This window comes from Corvus moneduloides, chromosome 4 (genome assembly GCF_009650955.1).
Source record: "Corvus moneduloides isolate bCorMon1 chromosome 4, bCorMon1.pri, whole genome shotgun sequence".
In the NCBI taxonomy this organism is placed as follows: domain Eukaryota; kingdom Metazoa; phylum Chordata; class Aves; order Passeriformes; family Corvidae; genus Corvus; species Corvus moneduloides.
In genome coordinates this window covers 23385007-23404982 of record NC_045479.1, presented here as the reverse complement: position 1 = coordinate 23404982, position 19976 = coordinate 23385007, and the positions used below count along the sequence as shown (strand labels likewise).

Genomic DNA, 19976 nt, shown 5'->3' with positions numbered 1-19976 from the left:
GATGCTGTGGGGTCACACAGGTCCACTCCTGGGATTGCTGTGGCCACTTGGACCAGGGGAAGGCTTCCGAGCATCTATTTCTGGCCTGGGGAACTCAGTGCCGGGTCAGGCCCAGGCTGCAAGCCCTTGCATGCCCTGGAGTACATCTCTATCACATTGCCTTGGGGTGTCTCCACACCCAGTTCCACCCACCCACCCACGGACACAGCTGAGGACTGGGGCCAAAACCTAGCCTGTGGGACCTCTTCTTGGCCTGGATCAGGCATCTTTCCAGCACTCCCAATTTTTTCCCCTTGCTTGGATCTCCCCTCCATCCAGAACCAGCCCTACACCTGGGGTGGTCTGGCTACAATTTCTGCAGCCCTGGAACCAAAGAAAACCTCTCCTTATGAATCTCTTCTTTGCAGCAGAACGCGGGGGGGGGGGGGGTGGGGGGTTGGGGGGGGTGCTGCGCCTTGCCCGAGGAGACCCCTATTCTGCCCGGGCAGGGTCCCAGACAAGCCGGGCACCCCCTCCCCCGCCGGTCTGTCGGGGGCTGAGGCCGGGCGCGTTTCGGAAGAGAAGTGGCTGGCGAGCAACATCCTTCCGGGGAGCAGCTCCATCCCGGGGCTGGGCACCGAGGCGGGTTAGAAGGACAGGACATACGCAGAGAAAAACCCCTCCCCGGCTCGCTCATGTGAGCAGCAGCCGGAGACTCTCAGAAACCGGGAGGGGCCGAGGGGATCCGCCCCCGCCCCGCCGGTGAATGCCCCCGCGACCCCAGGAGGTGGGCAGAGCTAGGCTCTCCATAGCCCCGGGGGTTACCGGTTCCTTTCCAGCCGGCTGGACGAGGGAGGGAAAGAGAGAGAGGGAGGGAGGCAGGGAAAGAAGTTGGGAAAGTGCGGCGGGGTGGGGAGGGCGCTTCAGACACACCTGCCGGGGCGGAGAGGCGGCGGCGCGGAGCGGAGCGGAGCGGGGAGCAGCCGCCCGGAGTGGGGATGGCAGGTAAGGGGTGAGCCCCCGTCCGGGAACGGGGTCCCGGGGGCGGCGGAGCCCCGCTGGGCCCCCTTTGCCGCGAGGGCGGCGGCTGCTCGTCGGCATCGCCCCGGGGCGTGAGTTTTGCACTGGCTCGGGAGTGGTGGTGGTGGTGGTGGGGGATGTCTGCGCTTCTTGTCCTCTTCCCCAGCCACCTCCTCGGGAATGGCCTCCGGCTCGGCATTTCTCGAAGAGCGCCTTCAGACCGGCGAAAGGGAAGCGCTCCCTCCGCCCGCCGCGGGAGGGGGGCACCCCGGGCGGGAGCGGGGCTACCGGCTCTGGAACCTTCTGCCCACCCCTCCCCTCTCTTTCTCTCCTTCCCTCTCCCTTTCCCTCTCTGCCGAGCCTGCCTGCCGAGAAGCTGGTCGCGGCTTGCACAGCCGGCTTGAGTTTCTTGGAGAAACAGTTTGACTTAAAGGGATAAATCTGCTGCGGAGTTTGAAACAGCTCAACTTCTGTGACCTGCTGTTGCGTCGTCCTCCAGCATACTTGTGTCTATGTGGCAAAAGTCTCAAATGAGAGTTCAATTTCTGCAAGAAACACTGTTTTTATTCAACCTAGAGCAATCCATGTCTGTATTTGTATTTGGGGTCCTAAACTCTTCGGTGCAGAAAATGGGACACTTGGGCTTCTTTTGTGGTGTCAGCAATTCTCCGTTCCTGCTATCTTTCATCCATCAGACCCCAAGCCTCCTGTGTTTGCGTTTGGAGGATTAACTTCTGCACAGCTCTCTCAGCCATCCTCCTTGTTGTGCTGGTTGTCAGTCTGAAATAGCATGATATAATTTGCACCACGAGATAGGAAAAAACCCGACAACAGAACTCCACCCCCAAATTTCCAAAGAAAAGGAAAAAGACTAGGACATTTCCTTCCCCTGTGGAACATGAACTTCTGCCCTGCCCCTGGGAATGTTCGTGTGCCTGGGGTACCAAAGCTGAACTTAATGCCCACACCAGAGCAGCAGGTAACCATGCACACGTTGGAGGAGAGATTGGCTTCTAAGTCTCAGGAGATCTTTGCTGTGCTTTGCCTTGACAGCTGGGAAGGATTTGTGCTGGCCTGTGAAGCAGACTTCATTTCTTGAGTGAAAATAGATAACACTGAGTTGATCCATAGCTGGGGAGGAGAGCACATTGCACAGAGCTGCTCCATCACAGCTTGTAGGACTGTAAGAGCAGGTTCACCATGACTCTGAGAGGTTTGGCCCATTCACTTGAGGGGTTCTCTCGTGCTTTATTTCGTTGGCAGGAGTGCTTGCCTTGTTGCAACATATTTTTCAGGCTCCATTACAGCAGCGTGGAAGATACATGAAAGATATGCTCATGTGATTACCTGCTGATTCCAGTACCTGTAGCCAAGCTTCTCTGTGGGATTGGTGCCCTTGAGAACTTGTTTGGTCACCAGTGCTTGGTGCACAGTGCCACGGATTCATTTGCTGGATCCTCTCCAGCCCCAAGTATGAGAAAGCATGTCCTGTGAAAACTCTTGGTCCTGAGAGTTTCCCATTCTCAGGGATGGGACAAAAGGGAAGGTGTGTGATGGCTGGGGGATTTCAGAATGTTTGAGGGATGAAGATGGTATCTTCTCTAGACTTCCTACTGTATACGCGTCTGACTCTCTTACGCACCACTTGCCTTTTGCATATGCAAGGCTCTAGGTGGACACTCAAGATCCTGCTGTATTTTAGATAAACAGATAAATTTCAGATAAATCTATTTTAGATAAATAGATCCATTTATTTGTAAAATGTTTTCTGATGTATCTGAGTCCTGTTTGCAAGACTAGTGGATCATTTGCAGGATCATACCTTGACTCTTGTTCTCCCATGCCTACTCATGCCTTCTACCTGTGCTCCTCCATCATTCCTCATTATTTTATCCTTTCCTTTTATCCTTCCAGCCGTGGAGAATGCGTCTCTCCAAGCCAGCAGCCTCTCAGAGCAGGAGGAGGAAGAAGACACCATCTGGGAGAAGATCGAGAGCGCACGACACCAGCTGACCCGCTCCCTGAACCCAGCCAAGCTCACCCCGTACCTGCGCCAGTGCCGCGTCATAGACGAGCAGGATGAGGAGGAGGTGCTGAACTCGTGCCGATTCCCTTGCAAGAGCAACCAGACAGGTGGGAGAAGACACGAACTTGCACTTGGATGGGCCTGGTTTGTGGGGGATAACCTGGTTTTGACACACAGTGGGTGCTACACACACTGCACTGCTCCCTCAGCTTCATTGTTCTCTGAGGTGCTCTGCAGTGGAGATGCTACCTTCATACCATGAAGCTGGGCTACTCAGTTTTCTCTCTGTTTTGCAGGGAATTCATCCTAGCCCTTTGTCTGTTCTTCCAGGTTACCTGATGGACATCCTTCGGCGCCGTGGAAAGCGAGGCTATGAAGCCTTCCTGGAATCCTTGGAGTTTTATTACCCAGAGCACTACACACGGCTCACAGGGAGGGAACCAGCCCAGCGCTGCTCTATGATCCTGGGTAGGAAGCAGGTGCTCTGTTCTCCTTTTAGCTGCTGCTTGCATGGGAAGGGCCAGAATGTTCACATTCTGAAGAAATGTTCACATGCCTGCGTAAAAACCGGGTTCATGCTGCCGGTGTGTGAGGAATCCTGACAGTTCTGTACTCTAGAACTGGCAGAGAGGGGGCCACATACACAGGTGTGAAGACTGTGGTGCCATAAGCCTGGTGGCAACAAGGGCTGCAAACCTGCAGGAGAACTTGTCACTTCTTGGTGGAAAACAGAGCATTGGGCAAATCTGTTTCTTGGGGTTACCCCTGTTTCAGCAGCCAGGAACAGGTTCTCCTTTGTCTCTCCCCAGATGAGGAAGGCCCTGAGGGACTAACTCAGTTCCTGATGATGGAGGTGAAGAAGGTGAGGGCTCAACGGAAAGAGCACCTGCTGAAGGAACACCAGCTCCAGGTGAAAAACCAGGCATTGGAGCAAGAGCAGGTCCGGCTGGAGCAGCAGCTGAAGGAGCTCCTGAAGGTGCAGGAGCGTTGCCAGCGGCTGAGAGAGGAGTGGGACTCCAACAGCGTGGAGCTGCTGAGGCTGAAGGACGAGAACTACATGATGGCCATGCGCTACGCGCAGCTCTGCGAGGAGAAGAATGTGGCCGTGCTGCGGAGCAGGGACCTGCAGCTGCTGGTAGGATGCTGGGGAGCACAAGGGTGGGCAGTGGGACGTGCCGGAAGTCTGACAGCTGAGAGGGATGCATGCAGATGTCCACACGTGGTAGACTGTGAGCATGAAGGAGCTGATGGCACACAGGATGTGTTTTGGGGATCCTGCCCTGCTCGGGATGGAAATGTGCCCTGCAGGGAGCTGAAACATGGGCACAGTGCAGGAGGCTCGCCACGGCCCAGGGGCAGCTGGAGATACATCACCAGCTCCTGCCAGCTGATGTAGTTGAGGGTACATCACCTAGAGGAGCCAGAGGCAGGGCTGGTGCCTTCCCTGGCATCTGCTGACTCTCAGCCTGGCCGCTGGCACCACATGATGCCCTGTGTGCTCCTGCCTGTGCTGGCTGCCCTGTGCTGCCTGCTCTGCTCTCTGGCAGCACAGGCAGGCGGCAGGCAGCTCACTCTGTCAAGCTGTGTGTTTATATTTACTTCTTCCCCCTTAAAGGGTTTGCGTTTTCCTCTCTCTAGTGAGGCCGGTGGCAGTGCAGCCGCCCACGCTGGGTGCGTGTGTGCTGCCTGGAGCTGCCCAGCCTACCTTGCTGAGCTTTAGGAGCCTTTTGGCCCAGCCTCCATCCCCCCTGCCACTCCCCACCGCCTCCTCATGTCTCTCATGACGTTGGTTAGACTCATGCCCTGCATAGCTGAAGGAATTCATGACACTGCACTCCAGCTGCCAAGCTCTCACCTCCAGCAAACATGCATCCATTTCCTGCCTGGGCAAGGACAGCCCTACCTTGAACCTATTAATAACCCATATTTTTAAGTGCTCTGCTGCCTCCTGGCATTCCCCCTACCAGTCTGGGCCTGGACCTTTCACACAGCCTTGTGGTTACCTTTCATACCTCATTCTGTTGTGCCAGTGCCGGGATCCTCCCCTACCTTTTTTCTGGTATTCCTGCCAATGCCAGCTCCCCTGGGCCTCTTTGGAGCAGGGAGGTGAATCACTTGGAGGTAACTGTGCACTGAAGAAATCCCCCTGGAAGCAGCGTCTCAGCTTGCCTTCCCCTCCTGACTCTTCACTCCAGAAGTGTCTGGTCCCCAAAAGTCACTCTAGGTCTTTTGGGCAGATTCACAGAAGTAATTCAGTTCCTGAATCCCTTCTTGGCAATTTTGGCAGTGCTTCTTGGTGGCTTTGATAGGCTTCTGCTGCCCCATTTCTTCTCAAAGCCTTACTTACCTGTGAAACTGGTTCTCTGATCAATCTAATCAGTCATTACAGGTCTGGGAGGACCTCTCTTACTCTTAAAAGTCCCTGACCTTTTCTGTCTCCCGTGACATGTTGGTGGAGGAGCGTGAGACCAGGCCAGGGAATGATGATGCCCCCGTGGTACGCTGCAGCCTCCAGCAGCTTGAACCTCAAACACCTCCCAGGCCAGAGGTGGCCTCCCCACACTGAATAGCCTTCAGTGGATTTTTCTGCTGTGGATTTGTTTCTTAGCTGTTCTAGGAGTCTTTGAGATACTCACAGCTGCTGGCCCTGGACCAGAGGTCCCACGTCCACCCATGATCAAGGCCAGCTCCACCGTGGGTGCCCCAGGGTAGCAAGAAAGTTGTTGCACCAAGAGAAGATCCTGAATGTGCTTATGCAAGTGCATCTTCCTCCTTTCCCTGAGGGAGAAGCTTTTGTGTGCAGCTGTGCTGCTAACCTTGGCCCAGCAGTAGGATACTCCTTCACATGGCTGCCTGTGGTTGCCTCCTGCGCCTTACTCGCCTCCAGACCTGTTTTCTTCTCAGCACCTTCTCTGCTTCACTCTCCTGATAAGGAGGAGGTGCAGGGCCATGTGTGTCAGACTGTTTTGTCCCTGGGTTTCAGGTGGACCAGCTGAAATGCAAAGTGTCCAGCCTGGAGGAGGAGTGCAGCCTGCTGCGGAAACAGGCATCTGCACCGCCCCAGCGAGAGGCCGAGGAGCGGGGCCATCCCGATGCCGTGTCTGAGCTGTGGGCTGAGAACCAGCGGCTCACGGCATCACTGCAGGAGCTGCAGGGCATGTTGCAGGTACCTCCCAGGGCAGGCCAGGCTCCAGGTCACTTGCTTTCCTGGGCCACCCGCAGTGCTGTTTACACAGCCACTGGAAAGATGGGGAAATCATTGTTTTGGGCTGGCCTGTCCCATCCTCTGAGCATATTGCTTGGCTGTGGTGCCTGCCATTGTGTCTGGGTAGTGACAGGTGCTTTTTTCCAGCCCTGTAATTCTTGGTTGTGCTCACAAGTGTGACTTTGTGCCTTGGAGTGCACAGCAGATTGATGCAGGATGATGATGGCAGTTGTGGCAGTCACTGCCCTGGTCTGTTGCTCCCTGGGTGATTGAGGGGCAGTGACGGTACCCTCTCACCTCCTAGACACCCGGTGAGGGCCCAGTGCCAGGCTCTGAGCAGATCCTCCTGGACATCCTAGAGCATGACTGGAAGGAAGCCCAAGATGACCGGCAGGATCTCTGTCAGAAACTCAACTCCCTGCAGAATGAGCTGCAGTGGGCTGAAGAACTGAGGGATAAGGTAGAGCATTCATCACTGCCCCTGTCCCTGCACACCAAGTGGGGCCTGGGAGGGGGCTGTAAAGCAGGTGCTTTCAGGAAGGCTAATGCTCACTGCTTGCTGTTACCAGTACCTCCAGGAGGTGGAAGATCTGCAGCTCAAATACCGGACGCTGCAGAAGGACTGTGATCTCTACAAGCACCGTATGAACACAGTGCTGCTGCAGCTGGAGGAGATCGAGAAAGAGCGGGACCAGGTAGATTGCTTTTCACCTCCCAGCAGGAACAGAGCTCTGGATACCCTCTCCTTCCCCAGCAGATCTTGTCCAGCCATGCCAGGGTGGGAGGTGTGGATTAGCAGCGCAGTTCTGTGCCTTTTCTCGCTCTCAGTCTGGCTCCTTGCAGGCCATCCAGAGCCGTGATGGGGTGCAGCTGCAATACTCCCAGAGCCTGATCGAGAAGGACCAGTACCGCAAACGTGTGCGGGCCCTGGAGGAGGAGCGGGATGAGCTCCTAAGCAAGCTGAGCCAGGCAGAAGGGCTGAACAGCACGCTAGAGGCACAGCTGCAGCGGTGCCAAGGGGGCCGCAGCCTCAGCAAGGTGAGGGTGGCTAGAAAGAAGGGGCAAGAGGGAAGGCAAAGGGGTCAGGACTGATTTCTGGGGGATGCAAATGGGATGATGGAGTCCCTTCTCTCCCAGATGTGCAGCTCTTCCTACTCCCTCTGCTCCAACCTCAGCAGCACCTGGAGCCTCATAGACAACCCTACAAATGGACTCGTGGATACTCTGGGGAATTCTGTTACCCCATTCCCGGGGGATTCAGCCATTCAGAGCATGGTGAGTGCTTGACCACGTGAGGCTGGCCCTCAGCTGAGGCCAGCAGAGACACTGCTCAGGAGGGGCACACAGGCATTGGAGTTGGAGTTCTTGGTGGAAGACTGGCCATGGGGTGGTGTGTAAGGTGTGAGCTGATCTCGGGTGCAAAGCTTTGCTCTCTCAGTCTCTAACAAACTAGCCAGTGCTGCCCCAAAGCGTGGCAAAGAGGGGGAAGCAAAACTCTTCATCCCATACGACACTCTAGAAATCAACAGCCTCATGTAAGATGCTATCCTTCCCAAAATGCTGTTTAATCTACACAAGCTGGAGGAGAAATCCAGGCTCTTTTGAGCCCTGTAGCAGCATCGTGTTGTTTTTAAGGGAGTCAGGTTCTTTCCTTTGACTCCTTGAACTGTCATCCCAGAGCACCCTGAAATGGGCAGGGTTACTCACACCTCTGGGTGTGTGGTGGCTAAAACAGAAATACAAGGACAAGGGTTGGATAGTCTCTTCACTTGCTACTTCTCCTGCAGCTTGTACTTTGCAAAAAGATGTTGATGCAGTGTCATGGATCCCTAGCTGAGCTATCTGCTTGGGAAAACAAGGTGCCCCTAGGAGTTTGGAGGGATGTGGAGTATCCTAAAGAGGGTTGTGGTAGCCAAGGAGCTATGTGCTCCCCTGGCCTGAAGGGAGGGGAGAAGTGGTGCTGGGTGTTGATGTTAGCAAGCACGTCTCTCACTCTGCCCAAGGATGTGACTCCCGACAGCGAGAAGGATATCAACCGCCTTTCCACCTTCCCCTTCCCTCCCTGCATCGGCTCCATCCTCCGCCGGCAGCGGGAAGAGAGATGCATGCCCTACAAAAGGTGATTGCTGGGGGCTGCTTGTCTCCTCTGTGGGGTTTGTGGGGTCCAGGGAGAGCTGCCTGGCAGGGTTAGGAGAGAACCTGGAGTGGGAACAGAGTGGGAAGGCTGGCTGGGAGCTGTGTGGTGGCTGCAGGGGTACTTGGGGGTGGCGGGGAAGTCTGTGGAGCTGAGATTGAGAACGGGATGCAAACAGTCTTTGGAGAAGCTGCTACCTTACAGATCCATTTTGTGTCTCCTTTGTAGCTTGTCCTGTGGCTCCTTTAGCAGCATGGAAGATGCAACAGGTACAAGGCTTTCCTCAATGGGCTTAGCTAAAAAGAAGTGGTGGCTGTGGGGAGAGGGGTTGGACAACTGACCCTCCCTCACCCCTCTGGTTTGTACAGCTCACTGCAAGGGCTCTGCACCTGTAGCATGGTACTATGGACCCTCTGTCAGGCACAGCAGCTGGAAAAGCTGGCTTTTCCTCTGCAGAGGCAGGGAGCTATTTGTATCAGCTCTGTTTGACTCATGGAGAGCTGTTGAGGGGAGTAGGTAATAGAACAGGGAAATACCTTTGCCCTGGGGTGTTATTGGATAGTCCCTTCATCTGCTGTCATGGGTTCTAAGTCTCCTGGAGTGAAGCTCCTGGTGCTGGCAGGCCCTGTGGTGGGTGCTGGTGGCTGATCTCTGAGCACATCCAGGTGGCCCTGGCTCTGCTGCCTTCTGGCCGAAGTGCTGATGAAGGGAACAAAGATTTGCTTGTTCTTGGCAATGTGGGAAACGCTTTTCTTGAGGGTGACCATTCAAAGCCTCCCTGCAGCCTCAGTTTCCCAGTCAGATGCTAGAAAATGGCCAGGGGAGGATGGCAGACCCTTGCCATCCCCAGAACACAAGCTCCCTGCAGCGTTAGTACAGGTGAAGTGCTCCCTCTCCGTTTTGCTCTCTCCTAGGCAACAGTTTTGCTGGCACCTTGCTGGGGGCCTTCTCCTCTTCTTCCAGCAGCACGTACACCAGGGTGAAGTCAGAGATCTGCTTGTCCACATTTTCCAGACGCAAGGAGGTCACCAGGAGGTGACTGCTGCTCTCTGAGCTGGGCACTCTGTGGTGGTGCTTGAGGGGACATTTTGTGGTGCCAGGGACCACGCTTGGGAGACCCTTCCTTTCTGCCCCTCCCACTGCAGGCTCTTTCTCACGAGTGGGAGAGGAGAGAAATGAAGATCCTATAGTCCTTGCTTCCTAGCAGAACTTCAATTTTTTGCACTGTCCTATTTGTTATGGCAGGGGTGGGGATGTTGCTTTGGGCTGGATACGTGTCTGTCCAAGTAGGGAAGGACTGTGGGAGCCCAGCTTGGCTTTGCTGATGGGGCTGGTCGGATAGAAGGGCCTGTGGGGCTTTGTGAGCTCTGTGTGCCCTGGTGATGGGCATGCTGTGAGTCACGAGCTCTGTGCTGCAGTAAAGACCCTGTAGCTGGACACAAGGCATGGGGGACTGGCTCTTAGCAAAGGCAGTCAACCTCAGTTGCCAGACTTGGCATTTCTCCTTGCCAGGTCACTAGTGGTACAGCTCACGAGTGTGGGTCATCCCAGCAACCCCTCACCCCAGGAGAAGAGGCTCGGAGCAGACATCTCCATCCTTGGAGGGAACAGGACAGGAATTTATGTCCAGTGGGTCAAGCCAGGCTCACGGGTTGAAAAAGCAGGACTCAGGGAAGGGTGCCGGCTCATTGAGGTGAGTCAGGGAATGGGCTCACTTTGAGGGTTTGCAAAGCACTTGGGATGATGCAAGGAGTGTGGAGTGATCCCCAGTGCAAGCTGATCTCTACCCAGCTTGAAGTCCACCTCCGTTTCTTTTATTTTCCAGGACTGCTCCCTATCTAGAGCTTTACACAGCACAAATACTCACCCAGGTCTCATGGCACTCGAGTGTACCTGTGCATATAAAAATGCCAAGACCTTCTGAAACACTTCCTTGAGCTGTGGGAAGGGAGAAACAAAAAGGAGTCACACGATTAAGGTGCCAGTACGGCTTTGTGTCCCTCGAGTTGTCTGTCACCTTGTAGTTTTTTCAGAGCAGTTTGCATCCTGCACATGCCCATTGCAAAGCAATCAATTCTGGAGCAAGTTTTCTCAGGCCTTTGTGACCCTCCTGAGCTTTAGAGAATAATTGCTCTGAAGAAAGCTCCTGGAGGGAGGGAAGGGCATTTGTTTTGCCAAGAATGACACCACTTGAAATACAGCTGCACTACTTGAATTAATACCCCACCTGTTACTGAAAACAAACCAGTGCTCCCGCTCCCACACATGTTCATGCACACACACGTTTCCTTTCACGACAGCCCACCATCCAGGCTGGGTGATGGCTGGCAGCAGGTATTTCAGAGGCAGAGGAGGGAGCCAGAGGCAGGCTGAGGATGCCTTGCCCTCAGATACAGTTTTTCCCAGACCTGCCTCGCTCTGTAACACCTTTTGTGTAACCCTAATGGGTGAGGGAGCCTGGGGGGGTGCATGCTCTTCCAGCCCTTAGGTCTAACGGCATCGGTCCTTGCTAGCTGAGGGTGCCATCGCTGAAGGAAGAGGTGCTTTCCCTGGAGAACTGCACACGGGAGGTTGCCTACCTGAGCCTGCTGCACTGGGATGAGCCCTCTAGTCTCATCTTTCAGCTCGACCTAGAAGGTAAGGTGCTGGCAGCTGGGTCTCCTTTGAGCCTGAGCTCTCTGCCTCCCTTTCTAGACTTTCCACCCAGACCTGGAGATAAATCTCAGTTATTCTCTCTCCTCTCCTGTTTGGTCCTAGGCCACCATGTCTGACACAGGGGTTGGCTGTAGCTCCAGTAGCTTTCCCTGTCTGGTGTGACTTGTGCATCCTCTGAGTTACAGGACAGAGGTACAGACCTTCTGTCTGTTTGCCTCCTCTGCCCCCCCACCCCAATCCATAGCATCACAACTGTGCTGGCGACTTGGCTTTCTTACCGGTGACCGTTGTCTGCTGCATCCCCACCTGTGGTGACCCGTGTTTTATGCTCCAGGATACCAGCCTCTGCGGGCAGCCCTAGAGGAGGGGAAGAAATGTTCTGGAGACTCGTTCTACGTCCGCACCAACGTGTCCCTCCTGGAGCCGTCGGACCCTTACGCGCTGTGCGTGAAGCGCCGGGAGATCCTGCACGTCACGGACACCATGCACAGAGGCCGCCTGGAGTGGTACTGCTCGCGCGTCGATCCCTTCACCGTGCGGGACCTGGACAAGGGCACAGTGCCCAACTACAGCAGGTAACCAGCGTGAGGAGGGATGTACCTGGGGTACCCGCCCCCTTTGTCTGTGCTGACCATCCCCTAGAAGTCCTGGGGGTGCAGACTGGCCTCTCGATGGTGTGGGATGACTAAGGATTGTATGGGGACCAGTGTGGTAGTGTTTGGGAGCCCTTGAGGGACTGGGAGGTTGAGTGAGGGCTTTGATATGCCTATGCTTCAGCAGGTGTGTGGGACCTGTTGGTGAAGAGGATCCCAGCAGGCTATGGTCCCTGGGGGCTTCTGGAGTTGCTGAGTGCAAGCTCCCTGTCTTTTCAGGGCTCATCAGCTTTTGAAGATCCAGGAGAAGCACCAGATGCCTGGGCAGCAGAGAGGCCACAGAAATAATGTAAGCCAAGGAAGCGGGTGATGAGAGCCGTGTGTGTGTGCGCCCATGGCCATCTCACCACCTCAGATACAACCTGCCCCACTCTGTTGGTAAACCAACTCCTACAGAGGTGGCAGATGGGTTAGCAAGCAAAACTTTTAGCCCAGGCAGTGTTACTTCTCTGTGGCTGCTTTTCTACCACCTCCCCACTTCCTAGACTGAACCTAATGGGCGGCAGAGCCAATCCCTTGCTCTTTGTAAGGGTGCTCCATCCTTTTTGCCAGAGGGTGTTCTGCAGCCAGTTCTGCACGTGTGTGAAAAGGTCAGTGCTCTCAGCCTAATTGCCCTCACTTTCTCCTCAGCTAAAGAAACGGGCCTTGGGCCAACTGCGCTTGGTGAAATCCAAACCACAGAGGAGCACAGAACAGCCCCCTCAGCAGCTGTGGCTGGACCCCTGCTCAGGTGAGCTGCTAGCCCTGTGCCTGCCCTGTCACCCTTGCAGACCCAGTTCTCCCCTGGTCATCCAACTTTTTGTGGAGAATAAACTGCTGTGTAACTCAAGGGAGTCACAGAAAATGGGCAGGGGGTCTACATCCAGGATATCTGTCCATGAGTGAGTGTTGTAACCAGGGTAGGGTCTTTCCTGGGACATAAGACAGTTTGGTAGGTACCTCTCTGATTCAGGATGAGGAGGGGGTGGTACAGAAGAATGGGATGGACTGTAGGCTGGCCTGGTCTCCCATGTTTTCACCTTTGGCTTTCTCTTCTTCATTGCTGTCTTCCAGACCCGGACACGAACCTGAAGCCTTACAGCCTGGTGCGCCCTGTGGTGGTCAAGACACCCCGTCCCGTGGTGCTGTCCCCAAGCTGCATTGCACCACGGCTCATCAGGAACCTGCTGGACCTGCCCACCTCTCGCCTGGACTTCCATGTGTGCCCAGCAGGTAGGCAGCAGTGAGTGGTTGGTCAGTCCAATTCGGTGAAGAGCTGCTCTTCTCTTGGAAGTTTGAGTTATGGTCTCATGGGAGTCTCGGAGAGCACGTGAGAGATCTCCCTTTAGTGGGTAAGTGTGGGAGTCTCTCAGTCTTCCCACGTAATACCTGTTAACAGGTCACTTTTTTGGGCTGAGTGTCTGCAAGATATTCCCTGCTATTTCTAACTGTGTCCTATCCCTGTGGCTCACAGGGAAGCCAGCCCTCACTTCTGGGTCCTGAGGCATGGGGATCCTCTCTCTTCCCTGGAGTGGGTGGTGGTGTAGTGTTGCCTTGCTGCTCTGGGTGGCTCTTCCCAGACATGAAAACCCTGGCTGATGTGGGATCTGCAGGCTGACTTCATCCAGCTCTTCCTGCCCAGGAATGGAAGCATTCAACCTTAGTGCTGTTATCTCCTTCCTTCTGCCAGTAGATGTGAGGCTGACACATGGCTGAAGGAAAAAGGGCATTTTTCCCACAGGGAATGTTCAGGAAGGACAACTCCCTCTTTCCTCCTTCCTCCTCAGTTCTCTGGTGCTCTCTTTTCCCGGTGTTTAGAGTGCTCCTTTTGCCAACTGCAGGACTGACAAATGAGTTGGTTTATTCGTTTGCGAGGTAATGATGGAGGTAGTGAAAAATCTCTGGTTTGCTGAAGGATGGCTCTGAAAATTTTGGCCGCTGGGCTTCTCAGCTGAGTGACTTGGCTATATATCCTGTCCTGCTGAGCCCTCTGCAGGGTCCCCCTCACACTGCACGGGGACCTGCTTCAAAGCTTTTATTGCCACTGGGAATTTACACTGAGGGCAAAAACTCCTTGTCCCCTGCCAGTTTTGCCTGCTGCAAGGGAAGAAAAATAATCCATGAGCCCCAAGCCATTTCTCTTTTGTTTGCTGCCTGTATTTTCGTTTGATCTTCCATGGGAGTCTGCTGCCTGCAAAGGAAACATGGTTTTGCAGGATCCAGGTCTACCTGAGAAACACCTGTGCCACCAGAGGATGCCCAGCCAGCCTGAGCCCTGGGACAACTGGAGCATGCTCCGGACATGCCTTCTGCTAAAAATATTACTTGATTTCTATCTTAGGGACAAGCAGCTCTTAAAAGCCTTTTTATGATCCCTCCTCATGTTTCCGTGGCAGTGTGGGCAGCTGCCTAGAGCAGCATGGTGGGCAGGTAAAGCCTGGCGCCTGCCTCAGCCACACTGGGCTGCAGGGGCTGTGGCTCCCAAGCCCGGTCTGGGGGTGTGTGTGTTGTGCCAGGGGCACCTGGCAGTCCTTGCTTTGACCATTGCTTTGACCATGCTGCAGCTCTGTACAGCCAGCTCTGCCCCCAGTTCTCTGTCACAGCATCAGCTCTGCTGCTCTCCTGGTGCTGGCTGCTGTCCTGCCTGTGAGGAGGGAAGGTGGCTCAGCCTGCCACCAGCAAAAGGAGGTTCAACTCGTCCCCATTTTCCTCCCGCTCTCCCAGGATACACCCACTCCTCTTGCTTCCCCAGCCGTGCTGCTCACTTACAGGAGCCGTCTATAAGCCTGTGTAGCTCTCAAACCCTGCAGAAAACCCACCTAGCAAGATAAGGTGGTTATTTTTCTGCCATACTCTGTTAGGGAGGGGTTGGGACAGTGTGAATGTGAGGAAAGTGGGTGGATAATGTCTGTGAGCCAGCTTAGGCTGCTGTGGTACAACACAAGGTGCTGCTCTTGCCATGCAAGGTGTCTTCAGCTGTGATCTCTCACTTGTTCCCTACCAGAAAGCTGCAGGAGATCTATGCCAATGTGTGATGTTGTATAATTAGACTTGCTCTCCAGAATCCATAAACACCAAACTCGATAAGCACCAGTGCAGCAGTAAATGTGTGGGATCTGAGGTAGAAAGCCGTGCAAGAGGGACAAGGGGCTGACATCTCCCTCTTCCTATCTCCTCTTGGCTTGCAGAGAAGCTAGCAGGAGGGGATCCCAGTGCAACCAATGTTCAGGAGCACCCTGTGTCTAGAGCTGCCCGCCAGGACCAGAGGGAGAGTGGACAAATCCGCATGATCCGGGAGGCGATGGAAAAGGTGCTGAGGCTTTTGGTGTGGGGACAAAGGGCCAGGATGGGACACCTCATTCAGACCGGAGGAGAGGAGGGGGAAGAGGGAGAGCGGTGTGGTGATAGAGAAGGAGCTGCTTGTTTGGGGCCTGTGTAATTCAGAGAGTATTTTAGGTTGTGGGGCAGCAGGCACAGACGTTTCCCTGAGTCTCTGATGAGCTCAGATAAAATAAATGGCAGATGGGGATTTGTGGGGGAGTCAGTGGGACATGCCATACTCAGAAGTGACCTCCCTGCTCTCTCATTCCTCATGTTCACCAAGGTGGCAACAGCTCTGCTCAGGGCAGAAATGTGAGGCTGTGGGTGACAGCAATGACAAAGGGGATATGAAGATGGGCTGTGACTGAGAGTGGGGTCCAGTGAGCTCTTGGGTTGGATTGGCAGTGATGGAGTGGGTGACCCTGCTCTTTAATTCTCCCCGTCTCTATTGGCGCTGTCCATAAATCTCATTTTTAATGGAATTAGTATTGGAAAAGCAATGATATTGCACAGTATGGGGTTTGATTTAATGTAACTGTCAGGGGCTGGGGTTATTTTTTCTCCATTTAAATCAGTAAATCTATTCTATTTCTTTTCCAGAATAAACACTGCCTGCTAGAGCTGGGATTTGAGGGTGTGAGGGATCTAATTAAAAGTGAAATATACCCCATCGTTATCCATGTCGAGGTCACTGAGAAGAACATTAGAGGACTCAGGTGAGGAAAGGCGGTGTGGCATGGATGGAGGGCATCACGGGAGGAGAGAGAAGCCCTTGTCTCTGTTCAGAGACAGAAGGCGGATCAGGCGAGAGCACTGGATGTGTGTGTTGGGGTTGGCTCTCTGAGGGGACTAATTGGCTTTCTGTAGGTGTGAGGGCGTTCCTGGGTGGTTTTGCTGCCCCACCTGCTTATGCCAAGGGTAATGTTTGTCCCTGTGTTTTCCCCAGGAGCTTGCTGGGGAAGGCGGGCCAGCGGGACTCGGAGGTGCTGAAGATGTGCCGTGGTGTGGAGCGGGCTCTCCACACCCTGCCGTGCTCCTGGGCCCGCGTGGAGCCCCATGCCTGGAACCACGTGGAGGAGCTGCCCAAGGTGGTTCGTGGATGCATCTTCCAGGAGCAAGCCCGCCCACTGTGGATGGAGGAGGGCGATGACTGAGCTGGGGGTGGCAGAGCGGCTACTGACACCTACTGTCCCCAAGAGCTGCTCTCAGAAGTCCCTGCCTTCCCAAGCCCCTCCAGGTAGCGTGCTCTTCCTCCCTGAGGGGATGCTGGCAGCAAAGGCCCCCCAGGGTAGCCTTTCTCGTCTTCTGGAGGGCCACCAAGAGCCAGGAAGTAACACACAGTGCCTCCCCTGTCTGAGCTTTCTGTATTTCACTGGAAAGACGTCTTCCGCCATCATGGTGGAAACCACCCTAGTGGGCTGTTCCCGGTCACCGTGGGCTGCCCTTGTACGTGGTCAGGTTGACAGACAGGGAATGTAGGGGAGCTCTGTGGGATCAGGCTGTGTAGGAGCGTTTCTCACACACGTTTGAAGCTCTTCTCCCGTCACCGCCATCTCCCCTGCCTGGTGGCACTGTGTGCTCTGGGTCCTCTCTTCCCATCTACCTCGCCTCCGGCCCCAAGGCACAGGGAGCATGGCTCATATGCCTGTGACCCACGGCGGCTGGAGTGACACTAAGGTTGCAACAAACCCTTATTTTATAGGAGCTGTACTCTTTATTGCTTGTAAATTATTAATGGAGCCTTTTATTGGCAAACTGCCTGTAAAGGGGAATTAAATACCATTCATAATGGGAATGGGTGGCAGGCTGTGGGCTTGTGTGTTACTGGGGAGCTATGGGTGATGTACGATGGGATGTTTTTCTCCTCCTTTAGGTGAGATCCAACTGCCCAGCCCTCCAGGGGAAGGAGGGAGCACTGCCTTTGCTGTTGTAGGGCATCAAGAAGTGTGGGGAGAGACAGGCTAAGTGTGCCCCACACTAAGTCCCCTCTCTTTTCTACATAGCACCTGATTTTCAATCCTTTGCCTTTCCCCAGCACTGATGTTGGTCAGGGTGCTTTAGGGAAGTCAGGGAAACACTCACTTGAGTTTTGAACTGTGTCTGTCTGGGGTCCCTAGAGCTTTGCATCCCTCCATGCCTTGGTTAGCCTGAACTGACAAGCCAGCTACCTCACCCTCCTGGGGGACAACAAGGAGATGAGCCCAGCCATGCTGCTAGGAGAAAGGGGGACAATGCCCTTGGAAGTGGGGTTTTCACCCTGACATGGGGCCAAGAGTGGGTTCAGACTCTGGCAGGGGGAAGATGGAGGCTTTGGGTAGCCACAGCAGTGCTCACTTATGCTGCATGGTCCTGAATCCTGCTATGCAGCCACCGCTATCAGATGCCATGGGAAAGGGGTGCCAGGATACCCATGCAATGGAGAGGTGGTGGTTGTGGTGGTAGGTGGTCTTTCCTGAGGCTTGCCAGAGGAACAGGTAGTCTGTGGCTCTGGGAAGCTTTGTGGGGCATGAGGTCAGGCAGAGTCTGCTGGTTCTGGGCTCAATGGGAGAAGATGGGCAACCAGCACCAGTCAGGTCCTCTCTGTGTCCTCCTTGCCCCTGTGGTTTGGCCCTGCTGGTGCCATGCACTTGTGAAACTCTGAGCAAAGATTACCTTGCTGATCTTCATGGGTCCCCTGTGAGGTGTTATTTCAGGCTCTAAACCAGTTGCCTGTGTCTTTTATGAGGACGAGAGTGAAGGGGGGAGGAAAGAAAATGAAGATTTTAACTTGCAGTCACTAAAATGTAGAGCAAAGTCCTCGCTCTGCCCTGGAGCCATGCAACTCTTCTCTCAGGGAAGGGGGAGCTGGCATACACAGGGCTCCAGATGAAAGCTCCCAAGTGACATCCACTCCAGGGGATGCAGCCTGAGCATCCCAGCACAGCCAGTCCCCTGGGAGGGTGCTTGCCCTGCAGGCAAACAAAGTGGGATTCTTGTTGAGCTGATGAGAAGACAAATCCCAAAACAAGCTCCCATTCACCCTGTCATGGATTTGGAGATTGGAATTTGCATCTTTGTGGGGGGAAGAAAAAAATAGCACTTAAGTATTCAGGGAAAACACTGTGTGTGAGGCACTGTGACTCAGGGCTTGAAACTTCCTCGTATCCCTGTTGGCACTGGGAGCCAGCCCCAGCCCTATGGCCTAGCTGAAGGGGGTTAAAAGCAGCCCCTCCACCTTGGGTATGCACTCCTAGCTTAGCACTTGCTCCCTCCCCAAAGAATCACGTATCAGCACTTCGCTGGGTCATCAGTGCTTAACCAGAGGGAAAGGGAGGCAAACAAGGTTGCTGGGGGCAGCTTGGCACTGCCCAGCTGCCCAAGCAGCGGCAGCACTGCCTCTCCTGCTCCCAGGCTTCTTCCAGGCTCTCTCTTTATCCAGTTTCTGTCCCCTGAGGCTTTCAAAATCCAGCCTTAACTTGTTCTGGACACGGGTGAAAAGTGGGGCAGAGGGCTCCAGGGCAAACATAAATGACCCTCTCTGCCCTGCACACTCCAGCCCACCTTCTTTTTACCTCCTCGGGGGGTGGCTGCCTGCTCGGAGGAATGAGTCACAGGTTAGGTAACTGGCACAGTGCAATTAGCAGCCCTGGGCACCAATTACCAGCTGTAACAGCCTTGTGCAAACCCTGTAAAGTCACTGAGAGCAAGATTTCTCCCTCCAGGGAGGGGATTGTCGAGGTGGCACATGTGTCACTCTGGGAAGTCACCAGCACTGTCCACAGTGGCCCCCTGCCCCAGCAGTTTCCTGGGACCATGCTCTGTACGAGTTAGCTTTGAATAGGATTTGTAATGTTTTTTGGGGCCATCACTAATGATCCTGTGCCTTTGTCCCACCTGTGCCTCCCAAATGATTTCCTAAGCCAGAGCTGGGAGGTGCTGCAGGATGCCTTGGAGCTATAGAAGCTTCCTTTACAGGTGCCTGAGGCTGCTGGCATGTGGCTGGAGCACTCAGGGAGGTTAATTTCTGGTTCAGGAGCAGTGGCCAGCCATGTGAGCAATCCCAGTCACACCACATTCACATCCCTGCAGTAATGTAAGGCCTGAAGGTGAATGACTCCCCCTGTGCCCCAAATCAGTGTGAGAAAGTATCAGTATTCAAAGGGATCTAAAGATAAAACCTGCAGGGACCCTCCAAAGGGATATGGGAGATGCTCTTGAGATGTTCTTGCTTCAGGGGAAGGCAGGAGACTGAGAAATACAGGGGAGAAGGAGGAAGAAGTGGATTCAGTAGTTTCTTCCTTACAAAAGAAAAAAGTAGCCAGGGACAGGGGTGGTGTGAAAGTGTGTGTCTGAGACCTGGAGAAACTGAGCACACGGGTTTAGCCCTGCAGGGAGGTTTTCCCTGTGTGCCTGGGCAGTGTCTGTGGCTGGACGCACGGTGGGAGTGTGGAACAGAGGGACCCTGGCAGGCTGCCCTGCCCCTCTTTTCTAAGGCTCCATGATCTGACATGTGCATGGGGCGGGGTGCCCTTTTCCACACCCCCACCAATTCTCCTGGGCACCAACTTATTACTTTTTATTTTTATTTTTTTGGCATGCTGAGATTGGATGCCCACAGCTTGTCGCTCCCTGAGGAGGCGCTCTGATTTCGGCAGCTTATGTAGAGCACTACCATCCTGCTGTCCCCACTCTTGCTGCACAGGGAAGCTGAGGTGGGGGTATGGATGTCATCCCCCGTCCTGGGCTGTTGTCTCTCTGTACCCCTCTGGCTACTCTGTAAAGTGGCCTACAGGTAGTGTGAAGGGGGCAGCATGGTCACCTACCCTATATCTAACTGAACCAGCAAAAGCACGCAGCAATCTGTGGTGCTGACCCCCAAATTTCCCTTCCATGGTGGTCTTTGTCCTTGGGAGGGGCTCCCACACCTTTTTGAGGGTCTCTGATATCCCCACCCCTTGTTGGCAACCAGAGGGCTGGAAGTGAAGGTGGCACAGGGGCGACCAGTGGTGAAGGCGGGGAGTGGGG

General features: G+C 54.5%; 1 protein-coding gene across 3 annotated transcripts; it reads left to right on the top strand.

The window, feature by feature from the left end:
* The first annotated feature begins 878 nt into the window (after positions 1–878).
* On the top strand, positions 879–19976 carry CARD10 (caspase recruitment domain family member 10). Of its 3 annotated transcripts, none has more exons than XM_032106735.1 (21): positions 879–984; positions 2914–3132; positions 3356–3493; positions 3835–4160; positions 6009–6191; positions 6535–6690; positions 6800–6925; positions 7074–7268; positions 7368–7505; positions 8234–8349; positions 8593–8633; positions 9279–9399; positions 9877–10057; positions 10878–11001; positions 11354–11594; positions 11892–11961; positions 12303–12402; positions 12726–12884; positions 14840–14961; positions 15573–15688; positions 15919–16771. In XM_032106735.1, the coding sequence occupies exons 1-21, from the start codon at positions 978–980 to the stop codon at positions 16124–16126; spliced, it is 3087 nt and encodes a 1028-aa protein (XP_031962626.1). In that variant the 5' UTR covers positions 879–977; the 3' UTR covers positions 16127–16771. The 3 variants fall into 3 exon arrangements, 2 of the variants coding, with proteins under 2 accessions (XP_031962626.1, XP_031962625.1); XR_004239712.1 differs by lacking the exon at positions 879–984 and adding an exon at positions 16846–19976 and having other exon boundaries at positions 2755–3132; positions 15919–16209; XM_032106734.1 differs by lacking the exon at positions 879–984 and having other exon boundaries at positions 2756–3132.

Bases quoted from the DNA above. Each gene is read 5' to 3' on its own strand.
- CARD10 (XM_032106734.1), top strand. From the start codon at position 2,850: ATGCCTTCTACCTGTGCTCCTCCATCATTCCTCATTATTTTATCCTTT. The intron at 3,133-3,355 runs GTGGGAGAAGAC...CTGTTCTTCCAG, and splicing joins TTGCAAGAGCAACCAGACAG to GTTACCTGATGGACATCCTT. The intron at 8,634-9,278 runs GTACAAGGCTTT...GCTCTCTCCTAG, and splicing joins CAGCATGGAAGATGCAACAG to GCAACAGTTTTGCTGGCACC.